This window comes from Sesamum indicum, linkage group LG6 (genome assembly GCF_000512975.1).
Source record: "Sesamum indicum cultivar Zhongzhi No. 13 linkage group LG6, S_indicum_v1.0, whole genome shotgun sequence".
Lineage (NCBI taxonomy): Eukaryota > Viridiplantae > Streptophyta > Magnoliopsida > Lamiales > Pedaliaceae > Sesamum > Sesamum indicum.
Window position 1 is genome coordinate 18838533 of NC_026150.1, and position 15304 is coordinate 18853836.

General features: G+C 32.4%; 1 protein-coding gene across 2 annotated transcripts; it reads right to left on the minus strand.

Moving 5' to 3' along the window:
• Window positions 9862-14402, minus strand: LOC105164994. Of its 2 annotated transcripts, XR_848064.2 has the most exons (10): window positions 14169-14402; window positions 13972-14063; window positions 13711-13782; window positions 13497-13603; window positions 13291-13346; window positions 12334-12508; window positions 11977-12063; window positions 11528-11818; window positions 10193-11254; window positions 9862-10117 (listed from the first exon to the last, which is right to left on the minus strand). XR_848064.2 is itself a non-coding variant. In XM_011083866.2 (9 exons), exons 1-9 carry the CDS (start codon window positions 14328-14330, stop codon window positions 10416-10418), a joined length of 1881 nt encoding a protein of 626 aa, XP_011082168.1. In that variant the 5' UTR covers window positions 14331-14402; the 3' UTR covers window positions 9862-10415. The 2 variants fall into 2 exon arrangements, 1 of the variants encoding a protein (XP_011082168.1); XM_011083866.2 differs by having other exon boundaries at window positions 9862-11254.

Below are 15304 nucleotides of genomic sequence, written 5' to 3' on the forward strand. Positions count from 1 at the left end.
CTTATTAAGTGCTGAAAATAGTCGAGTCAGATCCAGAAATACTCCGTGTAATAACAACAAATCAAATGCGAATTTAGACCTGAGCTGAATCAATATTAGATCCATGAATCCAATAATACGGCGGTGTAAATATCACATTCACCGCGGCCTCCGATTCAGTTGATGCAAGGCGGGAACCTGATTTTCGCCAAAAACAGCGATATGAATTTCGAAACCGTATGCTTCGTACGTATAATCACACGTACTCGTATTATGTACGATTTCAGAGTATAGCGACGCCGTGGACAAAGAAAGTTCCCGACCTGCACCAAGCGAATTAGAGGCCGCCGCAACAAAACACAAGGCTTAGCATATAGGGAAACAGTATTCCGTATCCATATGGAGCGCCTTAAGATCTGAAGGAAGAAGAGGTTTAAGAAAAGTTTTAGAGAGAGAAACATCTGCGTAGAAATGGAAGCAGGGTTTGCGAGTAAGAGAGGCGGGGGTGCTTTATAGCTGGAGGAGACGCAGCAGATGCTGCCACGTGTAGGTTGCACCGACGGCCGGTGCGGCGTTACGAAAGAAAGGGAAACCGAGTAAAAGTAGTGAGGGGGAGTGTATTGAGTCATGGATTTAGATTGAATTACGAAGAGGCCACTGAGAGGGGTGTGGTTTTCAATTGCCGCGTGCAGCTACAGTAGAAGCACGTGCGCGTGGTTCCGGACTCGGAGAAGTTGGACACACTTTATTCTTCATTACCAGCTGGGGAAAAAGTTGAGATTTTTCTAAATACAGGGAGGTGGCGTGGGATGTGGGATCTCAACTTTCATAAAATATACTTGCACTTGCTGCTCAATTTTTATTATTATTAAATAATCAAAAAAAATTAACTTATGTATCATAAATATTTTAATTAATCAATAATAGTAATTACCTTAGAAAAAATGTGTATATTTGTGAATTTGTTTGTCACACGGCAATGATGACTTCTCTTTACGGGAAAACGAAAGCGCACGAAACTGATGAATTCAAAATTTGGGATGCTTTTTACGGTTGATTCAGATTGGCATTAAACTAATCTAACCCCTTTTATTGTGGTGTTAGATTCTAACTGAAATTTTTAAAATTTAACTTCATATATTTTATATCTTCTCAACTTATAAAATCTGGTAACGAATTTGTAAATAATTTAAAGAAATTTGAACTGATTTGAGAACTCCTTATTTTTCTTACCAGACCTTATAACCTCTCAACATTTTATTTTTAAATTTTACAAGTTTTTTCAAATATATATATATTATCTATTTGTCAATAATATTGAACACAGTGGACCATAAGAACCACATAATACATGCATGGCAAAATTATTTGGACACGATTATATTATTGTACACCAATTTTATTGCATTTAAAAATTTGACATTAATTGCAGTAAAAAGTTAGGAAATCATTAAATTGAGAGGGCATCAAAAGGTTAATTATTTACATAGTACAGTGGAAATAAATAGAAAGTAACATATCTTAGAGATACGAAATTAATAATTAGTCCAAACTGTACACAGCAATATTAGGATCGTACTATGTTAGCCGTCTCTAGTGTTGCTCAACCTTTAATTACAAGTACAATAATTAATCTACGACGCACAACAAAAGCAAAACGCATTTGCTAGCCATCCAACTCAAATACGTGCAATATTTTGTAAGTCGGATCGAATATTCAACTAAATAAGTTATTGAATTATTAGGATATTGGTCCAACTAATTGAATCGACTAAAAGAAATTAATTGATTCAAACTTGTACACACATACATATATATATATATTAGAAGAGGCCAATAATCTCTTGGCCTAGTGGTTAAGGTTGATGTCATATATTCAGGATCATGGAATCGAGTTCCACCAGACATATGTGTATCTGTATTACTTTTATGTGAGTTTGTTGTAATTTGTTATAATTTTTAATTATATTGATGTATTGATTGAATCGATATATTGTTCAATTTATTTAAATATTGATGTAATCGTGTAATTTCAACTTTTGTTTAAAAAGATAATATAAGAAGAGAACCCACAAGTTTTGAGAAAGGCAGAACAAATAAATTGAAATTGAATCAAAAGATTGCCAAATCAACGAAATATTTGGATCGGGTTCTCCAACCCGTTTCAATCAAAACATTTAATCTTCTATTGATGCACTAACACCAACCCGTTGAAGCTGTTTCATGCGGACGCGGGATTGGACTACAAGGGGCAAAACGGCCAAAACAATCGCGCTTCAAATCAACCAACCTCGAAACGTCGTCGCTTCAGGCGCACGCAAAGAAAATAAAATAAAATATTGGACAAAAAATAGTAGTGGTCGAACCCTCTTCGACATTTATAATTAATAGTACATATAAATTAAAAAGGGTAGAGCAAAATAAATACGAGTTTTTTTAAATAATTCAATATGATAAGCACTTCACTCAAAAAATAGTAGATAGAAATTAATAATTTTGTTATGTTGCACCAATTTATTTCTCATTTACTTTTTCAAGTTAATTCGTTATCTTCAAATTTCAATTATTAAGTCATATATTAAAAGAATAACTTTAAAATTCACATTTCGAAAAATACTACTAAGTATTCGAATAATTAAAACATATAATCAAATTTAAATTAATTTATATTAACAAGTTTAATTATAAAAAAAAGCTATAAAGAATAAAAATTAATTGGTGCGAACATGATCAATCAGATTGATCAATTTTATTTTTTTTCATCAAAAAGTCGAACTAAACTCTTGGCCAGTTCTCGATTAAACCAGTTGAGTTGACCCAGCCGGTTCAATCCATTTTTCAAATAAGAGTAAAAATTTAGATCAATTATTTTTTGTAGACTTGGAAAATAGTGAATTATTGGCATGTTTGGCTGAAAATTAAAAAATAATTTAAATTGGGCAGGCAAATGCATGCTACACATATTATATGTATATAGCAGCAAACAAATTATTAAGGGTGGACAAGTAGAGTGCAATGAAGTAGAATGTTTTGTCTGTACCATAAGCAGCCATTTTCACATCAATACACAATAATAGAGCAAATGATATTAATATTATTTATTTATTTTTTGATTGAATTATTATTGACGTGCATATTCTTTGTTCCATATTATTACATATATATAATTTGGAGAATAGGATAAAATCAAATATTTTCTTTTAGTACATCAATTACGATTATATATTATAAATTATAATTATTAAGAAATCAGCGTATGATAATTACTAGTACCAATACACAGTAATTATTGTTAATTATAACTCGTTTAACATGAAATTTAAGCTAATTATCAAATCAGAAAAGACTGAATTTTTTTTGTACTTCTTCTAATTAAGAAAATATGATTTGAATTTTAGCTACAAAATGAGATTGTATTTTATACTTAATTTTAATTTATATTTTATTTTGCAACTTTGATACAATGTTGTGCTTAATTTCGGAGGTGTTTGCTAAAATTTATATGAAGTACTCTTCCAATTATAATTTAAATTAATTGGAAGTACAGTTTTTATTTATGCTTCTCCTAAGTTTAAATAAGTTAAAAGTTGTAAGCTGGCGAGAAGAATTGAAACTTAGGCATAATGTTTGGATTCGTTTTCTAAGTGTTTTGTTGTGTTTTATGGGGATAGAGAGAGAAAAACAAAGATAAATAAGTGTGTGTTAGAGATAGTATGTATGTTTGGATTTGTTTTTTAAGATAATTTAAAATAAGTATTGTATGTTTAATGTTGTGTTTTGGGAGACAAAAATTACTATCATTGTCAATTCATAGTCAAATCATGTCTTTTTTATATATATTTATGTATATGTATGTGTATATATATACGTATGTATTTATGTTAAAATAGTTTAAAACACCTAAATAAGGTGTTTTTGAATGATGGCAAACATTGGGTATGTTTTGACTTGTCTCGGAGATAATTTAAAAATAAAAACAAACATAGCGAGGATATTTTTGTAAACAAATTGAATTTTTTTAATTAATTTTTTGCTCTAATCATTTTTTTTATATATTTAAAAAATTCACTACCCTAATATCGGATAAAATCTATCGACCCACCACGGTAGTTAGATAATTTCATAAATAAGCCGCAAATGCATTCACTTTTTTATCAAACACTTCCATGTTAAATTTTTTTGGGATAACTGCACTTTTCCTGAAGTTTGGTATAATTACACGTAAATCTCATGTGGTTTGAAAAATTATATATAACATCCCTAAGATTTGTTTTCGTTTAACAAATAAGGTTTACTGAATTTGCTGATATTAACAAAAAAAAAAAACTGAAAGAACTATATTTACCCCCAATTGATTTACTACTAATTTATTACAGGTAAAAAATAGATCTTTTTATGATCAAATTAACCTCATACGTCTTTACGCGTTAATGCATGTGAGAGGTACATCATCACCGTTATAAGGGTAGTTTAGTCAAAAAATTGTTTGACCCATAATAAGTCAATCGAGAGTAAATATCGATTTTCATTTAGTTATTTTTTTTTTTGGTTAATATAAGAAAATTCAGTAAATTTTAACTAACGACATGATTTTTATGTTAGACGGAAGCAAACATCAAGGATATTAAGTATAATTTCTCAAACCACATAGAGTTTACGTATAATTAATTATCCTTAGTTTTTTCCTACTTGTAATTGTTACTTTGCAACACTCTCAAGTTTTACATTTTAACCACTTATTTGGTGGAACTCAGAATCTATTTTTTCCAACTTATTCAATTTTTTTTTGTTATAAATTAAATGCTTATACAAAATTGCAAAGCCGGCTATAAACAACTTGGAGGAATAAAATCCTAAGACACCAGCATGCTGCAGATTGGCCAAAAAGTCTACAATTGGGAAAGGTTGGGCCACACCTTCGGAATTCATTCATCAATTAAAATGCTCAGACCAAGGCACATCGCCCAACACAAGTTTTAATTTTTTTTTAATCTAAAATTAATATTATATTTTATCTTACATTTTATATTTATAAAATATTTATTAAAATATATAAATAATATAAATTTTATACACTTAATATCTACATAAAATTAACAAAAAACACAATATTAATTTATAATTAGAAATATATATACATATATATGTATTTATATCAATTTGGAAGATCATTACATTGATTACGAGTATTTATTACGAGTATTTATAGTTCGATAAATTGATCGACATCAAACTGAAATAAAAATTTTTGTATGTTTCCAAACCAAATTTAAAAGTTCGATTCAAACATCAACTCTTAAATTTTTTTTTTAAAAAAAAAAATCAGTATTCAATTCAGTTTTGATATTTAGTATCATTTTCAATTTACTAAACTGGTTCTAATTATAGGACTAAACAATCGATAGCAGACAAAGACAGTTGCATCTTTTTGACTTTTGATGGCTTGTGTAATATCTCATACTGAAATCATAAACAAAAGAAGAAAACCTAATCCCATTGCAGTCTTAGAATAATAGGATGCTATTTTCTTCCTACAAACAGTTTTATAGTTTCATATGTCAAAAGTCATAAAGCTATCAAGTCAGAAATTTTTTGAAAAAATTCTACTTTTCATCCCATACAAATAGAGAATATAATATTTTTTATTTCTTAATTTACAAATTTAGCACTTTTGGCTCCATTAAATAAAATATTGTATTTTTTAGTTTTATAGGATAAAATTGTGGCACATATGGTCTCATAATTTTTTATCTTATGGGACCACACGTGTTAAATCTATAAATTATGAGACAAAAAATACAGCACCCTGCATCGTATGGGACCAAAAGTGCATTTTGCCCGAAAGTCTTACTTCACGATAGTTACACCCAAATTTGAACTTAATTCCGCTAAAAATTACAAATAAATATATTTGAAAATGTCAAATTACTCAAACTCGAGTCATGCCCGATTAACCAAAGTTCGATTTGATTAATATTTTTTGAAAGTAAAAGCGGTGAATTATTATTAATTGATTATTACTCAAATCAAGTTTGACCGACAGTAATTTAAAACAAACTCGAACAGTAATGTATTCAATTGAATTCGAGTTGCTTACTGCCGGGTTATTTAAATCCGAATCTAAACTTAGAAGAGAAGTGTGGTAAAATAAATAGGCCCACCTCATATATTTATTTGGATATTAATAACCCCCAACGACTCCCATACAACAATAGCTCATTGCTTCTCTCCTATATATAAATAATTTTATTAAAAAACAGTCATGTAAGAATAAAGCAAACACACTAACAAATGGAGTGTAAGAAAGAAAGAGAAAAAAACAAGAAGACAAATGTCTGCATTAGCTGAAGATTCTCAAAAAAATAAAAGGTGATGTTGTAAGTCAAAATGTCCAGCTTCAGCCCCTTTTACAATAAAATTGATGTTCTGACCTTTCTCAAGAAACACGCTTTTTCGTTTGAAAACCCCAGAAATATATTGGAACATGATTCACCAACTAAGTTTGAGAAGGGAAAAAAATTGTGGATTTTTTACTTGATTTATTTGTTTGTTTTATTATTTTCTTCTAAAAAGTTGATATTTTGAACTATTTCACTTCTTAATTTGTAGCGTCTTGATATTTTTGATAAGTCAGTATATGGATTGATCCATCGAAACATAACACAGTTTCTAGTTTTTATATGAGGGTTAACTGCGACAAATTCTACTGAAATTTGACATAATTACGAATACATCCCCGTTGTTTGATAAATTATAAATACCTCCTTGATACTTGATGAAATTATGTAATAATTGAATAGAGATATGGAATTATCAACTTTGCCCTTGTTGTATTTTTCTTAGATAAAAAAATTATAAAAAATATTGAACAGGGTGGATGACAAAATTTAAAAAATTATAATTTAAAAAAAATAAAAATAAAAATAAATAAAATTATAATTCATAATTTATAAATGATATTTTGGTCGGTGTATTATAAAAAATAAATGAACACATAATGGAGACTAACGTCCAACTTTTGAATGTCAATTTTAAGTTATACTTTTTTTTGGAAAAATAATATATATGTGAGCCGATATATTTATATATATATATATGTTTGCGTGTGTGTGTGTGTCAAGTTTAGAACCACAAAACGGAATAGGCCCAAAAAATTATTAAGCGTGTTTGGGTATCCCCCACCAATAATCGCGTTCTCATCCCAACGTTTTCAGATGTGGTCCAAAGAGTGTTGGATGTGGGCATGTGGCGTTCAATAATATTGCTGCTCCAAAATTACCAACAGTTAGCAAACTTCAATGATGACATTGCGGATACGAAAACTGTAATAAGACGTCGTGTTTCCCAAATCACACGTTTTCGGACCACTCCTCAATGAAATCTCAATTCTTGGCTGCCCTATTGGTCCAGGAAACGAGACATGATCCCCATGAGGAGGGACAACCTATTATACCCACATAAACATGTATTATGGATAATTGTCAAATTTAATTTTATTTTTTATTATAAAAAAAGTTTTAGCCGTTTAATTATAAATTCACAAAATAATCAAACAGGACAAAAGCAATAGTTGATTTGAGTCGTACTTGATCCAACTTGTTGACCACACTACAATCGTAATTGTCAAACACTTGAAAGGCTGATATTATGACACGTGGACCCATACATGCATAGATATTCGGTCCCATAAATAGCTTGGAACCATATTGGGGCAATGGTGCATCATTTATTGAGAGTATGTTCTACTGCTTTTCTCTCGATCTTGCACCCAACTAACTTAATCATCGTAAGATTTAATTTAAAACCTCTTAGTAAACCTAACATACGTTTGTTTTATCAAATCCCAGCAGTCGAGCACCTATTCGAATATGCATGAATGGGTTGTAATAAAAAGTAGGCATCAAAGTTGGGGCCAAATGGCAGGAGGAATGGTCCATTACAATTTATGGGACATAGATAGCAGAAGTGTACAATATTAATTTGATGCAGAAAAATTGAGAGTGGACATAAATTAGAATAGACATGACATATGTGATGGAGGAGAAATAAATCGTATCATAAATAGAAAGATTGTCCCGACAAAAAAAAGAAGATAATGCCTCAAAAGAAAAAATTGAACTCAAACTTGCCAAAGCCATTGTAATCCACCAAATTACGAGAACGTTCTTAGTAAAGAAATCCCGGCCATGTAAAATAGGTATATGAAGGACGATTCAATATTTTGCCTTTATCTACCCTAAATAAGCATAAACTAAGAGTAATATAAATACCTCACCTTATTTTAGGGGGGGGGGGGGGTATTTTTCTATAAGAATTTTAGAGTGAAGTGTGTTGAAATTGGACCCAATAATAAAAATCTAATCGATCTTGCTTTTTATCTGTATTAATATGAATATTTAATTTTAAAATATGAATTACTTGACAACGTGTGAGAAAATCTCATGTTAGGCACATAAGGTCCAATCCATTACAATTTCAGGTCCTATGCTTATCTATTTTCCTCACTGCAATCAATAAGGCGAAACCATTTTTTCCACTTCAATTTTTGTCAGAATTCAGACATTGCTTTCCAACCGTCATAATCTTCTTTTTTTTTCTAAAATTCTACATAATATAATATTTCATTGCTGTTTAAAAAATTATAAGTATTTTTTAAAATAAAAATTAATTAATAACTCTTATATAGTGACTAAGGCATATTTGTCAAAAAATATTTTAGAAAATTCTAAAAGGCGTATAAAATTATAACTTATAATTCAAAAGAATATTTTGGTCATTTTTTTTCAAAAATTGGATAACAACTTAACGGAAGTTAATAGAATGGGCTCATTACTAGAAAGACATTAAAATCAATAATTATATATAATGTTTTAAATAATAAAAAAATATTTATAATTATGTCAATTTCAGCAAATATAACTATAAATTTACCCAGAAAAACCATACAAGAAGCAGAAGAGGTGGGAGTACCACTTTGAAAAGTGGGCCAAACTTGGCCCAAATTTATGCAATTAAGTTCAGGTCAATGCCCATGACGATATGAGAGATTGGTGACGAAGTACCAGCCCACTCAAAGTCAGGCCAGGGCACAAATAAGCTGAAATCCGGCCCAGAAGAATGTATTATTGTACTTGCTGAGGAAGGAGGTCAATTAATTTGTACTGAAATGACTTGGATGAGCAATTGCAGTACACCCCCAATGATTTCTGCAACAGAAAAGTACTCGTGCACTTGTACTAATCAATTCAGACATAACTTATACACACACACACACACATATATATATATATATATATATATATATAGTACAGTAGTAGGAGACATTATAGATGTAATAAGATGTTTAGAGAAAGAAATGAGAGGGGAAGAAGCAGGAGTGATGACTGGTGGTGATGTCCAACTGGGGCAACATGAGAACATATGAGGGCAGCAACTTGAACATTGTGTCCTAACATGTTCTCAGGTCGCCCCTGCTGGATTTCCTCCACTGCTGGTGCTTGCATGCTCATCTATACATGAGAAAATTCTTATTCAGATTAGGTTTGGCCGAACAAATTACAATCGATCACTTTTTTTGAACTGTACACCAATCATATAACAAGTAATTATACGTATCGCATAATTGATTCTGATCTTACCAAACAGGTCTGAGTTTGAATTTTCTCTCTATATTTCAGTTGACTTGGCTTGTTTTGGGGATTGTTGCAGTGTTTATCTCTCTCACACAATAGAGATACTGATTGTGGGAGAGAGAAGTTGATTTTCCTTTTAGCAAGAGAGATCATAGTATTGACTTAAAACAATCATACCTTCTACATTGTGTCATTTCTGAATCTTCATTGCATGTAACCTGTGTTACAAACAAAATAGAGGATGCAGGAATAGGCAAAAAGTGAGAAAGATGAATCTTTATGTAATCAGCTTAAAGATTGGTTTTACACCAAGAAACATGTACTAATTGAACAATATCCACTCTCATTCGCTCTCTCCCTCTCCCTCTCTCTTGGTTTAGAAGCCAAAAGGTCACAGAAGTCGGTAGCCAAAATACATACATAAGAAGAAATTTTATCCAATAAGTGTGACTAATACAACTGCTGGCAGTGTTTGTCTGATTAGTTTCTTTCTCCACTGCATTCACCTGCAGTTGCGTAAGACAAAATTCATGGCCGCCCTACAAGTGAACCATTAGTTGATCAAGGTACAACGAACTTACAGCTGATAAAAGGGCAAGTATCGTTCCGTCTCCAACTCTTTCACACCCCAGGTATGACGAATGGTTTTAAACCAACTTCTGAACTGATAATGTCCCTCCTTCCCTTAAGACTCACAATCTGCTTTACTTTCAATTCTCATAGATCTATAGTGTCGCTCTCATCTTCTTTTCAACAATATTGACTAAGTTTGCATTATAAGTTTAAGTATACTAGTTGAAATTGTTAAACTAGTAATCTTACAGCTGATGTAAGGGCGAGCAACTCTTCCTCTCCAACTTCCTTCCACACCCCATCAATCATCAGATGACCTTTAACACCTTGTGAGCTGATATCACCCTGATAATGTGGCACATGATCTTCTTCAGTTTCCTTCATTTTCTTAACAGATGTGTTAGCCTTTTCCTCAATGTCAGTCTCAGCGTCTCTTTTGCCACATCGATTCAGTTGGCGATTTTCTTTGCTATCTGATAATGTTGCTGCTTCTGTGCACTCATTAACGCGGTCAAGAACTGGAAGTCGACCAGAAAAGCCAACTGTATGAGGTAGCATGCCAATGGGGCATGGATTCCATGATTTTGCCACAGCCCATTTGCTCTTAGTTTCCATCGCAGATTGTTTTGGTTTTATATGTTTGCTCTGCATCCGGAATTGTCTGATTAACTCAAACTTCTCTTCAGCCTGCCGAATGGAGTATTCTTCTCCGGAAAGAATGGTCTCATTAGAAGAGTAGACAGAGTTTGCTTCTGAAGTTGACAGATCCAGTAAAGCAAGCTTCTTTAGCTTATGGAGTAGAGACCTATCTCCAGTCTGCTGCGCAAGAGTAAGGGCTGCACCCATTAGCTTCCTGTTGCCAGGAGGGGACACCAAAAGGCATCTGCGCAGAAATCCTAGTACAGTTGCCTTCTGCAGATGCTTCTCTGTCTTAGAATCTTTGCTTTCTGCCGATTCTTTTTGTCGAACAGGATAGAGTGTCTTCAGATTTCCGGTAAGCCACTCAAACAAATATGACAGTGATTCAAATCGGTGAGTGTTGGTGGAATTCTCAGGAGATTGATGGCCATCTGGGGAAGATTTGAAAGGATTAATTCTATGATGGATGTCTGAAGTAACTATAACAACCTTCAACAAAGATTTTCAACGTAGTAGATTGAATATATTACTTAGGTAATGAATTAACAGTACTTTCAAAATTGTAAGGTGGACCTGATCATCAAATTAAGCATCATATGAACTGTAATTTGGCTTTGTAAAATATGGACATTCATTCTCAGAATCAGAAGCTACTGTATCACCGCAAAGGATAAATCTTTAAATTGAAATCAAATAATTGTTACCTATTCCATAATTGGCCTCATGATTCTCCATCTTTTCAAGAACTGCCTGAGTGAGTGTTAAAAGAAATTCTGGTTCTTTTCTTGACAATTTCAAGACGACAGATTTCCAATCATCAAATGCAGTTTGCTTATTTTCATTGACAATTTGCGAATCCTCCAGGTGCTCTGCTAAGTTGGATGAGCCTAATGAACTCAACAAGTATTCTAAGAGAACATTGACTACTTCTGGAGAAAGAGAAGAATACAACCGTAGGATGTTTTTCAATGATTTGGCAAGCTGCTTCTTAGAACCTGAAACATACAGGCATTGCAAGCATTAGGGAAAAAACAGATCTTGGAGCAGGGTAAAATTCAGTATGAATATAGGAGCTGTATTTCTAATGGATTACCAAGTTGCTAAATATCTAACATGGCAATCTTCACTTAAAATATTCAATCTGAAAATTAACCTGCAAGGTTAGTAGAATGTGATGTCTTCCCAGCCATAAGAAATAGAAGCTTGCTACGTCCATATAGGTGTTCCGTTTGTCTAACACCTGCCGATGGGAGCAAAGAAAATGAAATGAACACCTCATAAATTGTCACTTTATACATTCAGAGGATAATTGGATACTGTTAGCAACCTAGACATGGTTTGATGTTAATATGGAGAAAAAGTTACTGCACAGATGCAAGCTGTAATAACCAACAACAGGGCTGCCCCACTGGTACAGGGCGCAATGAAGATGCTTCATGGATCCAAAGTTGATATCTACCGATGGCAAAAGTATTGGAATTCAACAAAACAAAGCACAAACCAGACTCACGTTTTCCCTTGACATGTGAAGAACTAGATTTTGCCATTTGTTTTGTTTTCAGACAAAGTGCGACTTCCCGTAGTCTGCGCTTGATTTCTTTCCTGAGCTTAGCAGCTTGGTTGCTTTGAGTAGGAATTGCCTCTTCTTGGGGTTTCCAGTAATATGATACCAACCAATCAAGTGCCTGTATAATTAGAAAAGATTCAAGGCAACTGAATGAGATTGTACAGTTCTTTTGTAAAGATATAATAATGGATGCATAAAACTTAATAAACAGCGCAACAGAGGCCAATGTAATCTCTTCTTCAACAAACAAGTTTACATTGACGTCCAATAAACTCTCTCTCCCTTTTCCTTTTATTTTTTCTTTTAATCTTTTCTAAATCAAGTAGAATAGAAGAAATATGTGGATAGCTGATTGAGCAAATTCTCTTCCTGATTTCTTTGTCACCATTCCATAATGATATTTTACTGGCCTCCATATTAAATGGGTTGAGCTTTCTCAGAAAATTAAGTAGATTATGTTTGTGCAACATGTATGAAATAAGAAAGGACTAACTACTAAGAGCATTATTCTTTAATAACAAGATAGAATGATTTTTATAAAGCCATTTCTCCAACAAGTGTGTTTCTACCACAGTTCAAAATTTTGAGGTATTACTTAATGCAGGCATATTTGATTGAAGAAATTGAATAAAGAATTCATTTACGAAGATCTCCCACATTGCTTCTAGTTACTAACATAGCAACACAAATCTTTTGATCTCAGATAAAGGATTTCCAAAAATAAAAGCAACATAAGCATTTATTAACCCAGAGAAGCTTATTATTGCACAATAAACACATGGGTTTTTAGTATTAAAACAGGAATAGCATACCACATTCTACAGAAAGCTCAAAGTGCAAGAAAGCAACTTCAGGATATAATATGACACAACCAACAAGAACATCTAAACTGAAAATTACCTTTTTTGATGCAAGACGAACCAGTTGAAGAGAAGGAAGATCACGGTGAGAACCCTCTACAGATGTTCAAACACCAAGTACAAGTTAAACGTTACAAGAACACAAAATATTATACGAACATGTAAGAAGCAATTTCATCGATAAAAAACATTAAAGAGAAATAACCAATAGTCCAGTTCAGAGCAGAACAAACATAAGGTAGTCACCATGACGAATATCAATGAGCATTCTTGGAATGCCAATGGCATCAGCTGCTTCGCCTATTGAAATTTCATTTTTCTTCCGGGTCTTCTCAACCACACCATTTACAAGCCTTCAGAGAGCAAAAAGGAGAATTAGAACAAAGGAGTGACATTCAACTGGATACACAAACACCCAGTAGACTAACCAATCAGAAAAAAGTTAGAAACGAACTGCTACCTCATAATCGCCATGCAGTAGAGCATGGCCAGCATTTCCTCAGACTGTGAAGCACTTTCATTCAAGTCATTTCTACAATCAAAACAAGAATATTAAAAGTAAGCACATATACAATCAAAAGTGCAGGCATTTTCATTACATATATCCTAGTTATGTCCCTAACACCCCCCGACACACACATACATTGCAATGAATTGGTTAATGTTCTGTACAGAATCACAACATTACACAATGAAAATGCTTTTCCGGTACAAGAATAACCTAAAGAAAGGATCTTGCTGCTGAGTTTCTACAATGGAAGCAGTAACTTCAATCGCCATAGCGGTGCATCCTCTGCTCCTCCACGTGGATATCTACAAACGTACCATCGGAGGAAAGAGCTAAAAACTTTGCAAGATAGACACAAAGGCAGTAGAACAACAAGAAAGGATTTTTTCCATATCTGATCAAATTCTTACCCTTTGGAGCGCAGAAGCAACGGAATCAGGAGAGGAAGAGAAAAGGGACTCCCTCACAAACTTCCATTCATCCCAGCTCATCCATGGCACCAGCTTGAAGCTGTGGGACTTGTCTTCTACGACGTCGTCAGGCACGGGTTCCATAAACCCTAGCCACTCCATCTCCCACACTCCTTTTTCCTTTTCCCTTCTCCGTCTCCAGATTCAAGAATCAGAGTGAAAGAAAGTTGGGTTTTAGGGCTCAAAGAGCAAAGTTGAGAGAGGTTTTAGAGAAGACCGGTTTGGGCGGAAAGAACAGAAAGAATTACTTGAACCGGCCGGTTCAGTGTTAGGAGCAAGAATAAATTTATTCTTGGGTCCCTTGGTTTTGAAATTTTGCAAATTAACCACATTCCGATAACCTTTCAATCTATAATAACTATATAGTTGTATCAATAATTGACAAAATAATTCTTAAAATTTATATGTTACAATTTCATAATGCGCATTTAATGTGAATAGAATTATAAATAAATAAAATTGAGTACAACCATCTTACTTTTAAACTAGATTTGTCTCTTTCTAGCATTTTATATTCATGATTTTTTGGGTAAATAACTTCTCGTTGTTTAAAAAATTATAAATACTCCATGAATTTGACGTTCGTCTAACAACGATCCTTAGGTTTTTATCAAAATTTTTAGATAAACTGACCAAAATGCCCTTTTGAATTATAAGTTATAATTATATATTTTATAATTTTTTAAATATTTTTATGAACTAATATTTCCTATAAGTTATTTATTTTACTCACTCTCATTTTTTCTATATTTTTTAATATGTTTTTTTTATAATTTTAAAAAAATTCAGTAAGGGTAAATTAGTAATGTCCACTACACCGTCCATGGCTACATAATTAATTTCTATTTGAAGGGGATATTTGTAATTTTTCAAATAACGACATGGTGTTCATAATTATACTAAATCTCGTAAGGAGTAATTGTAATTTACCTTGATTTTTTTGTAGAAAAATTTCTAGTTGGATTAATTTGTTGAAACTCAAACATATAAGTAGTGTACAATTTTCTTCTGAAAACAATAATTATAATAAAAATTATGATATAATTAATTGAACTGAATCAAACCTGATCTCAGTA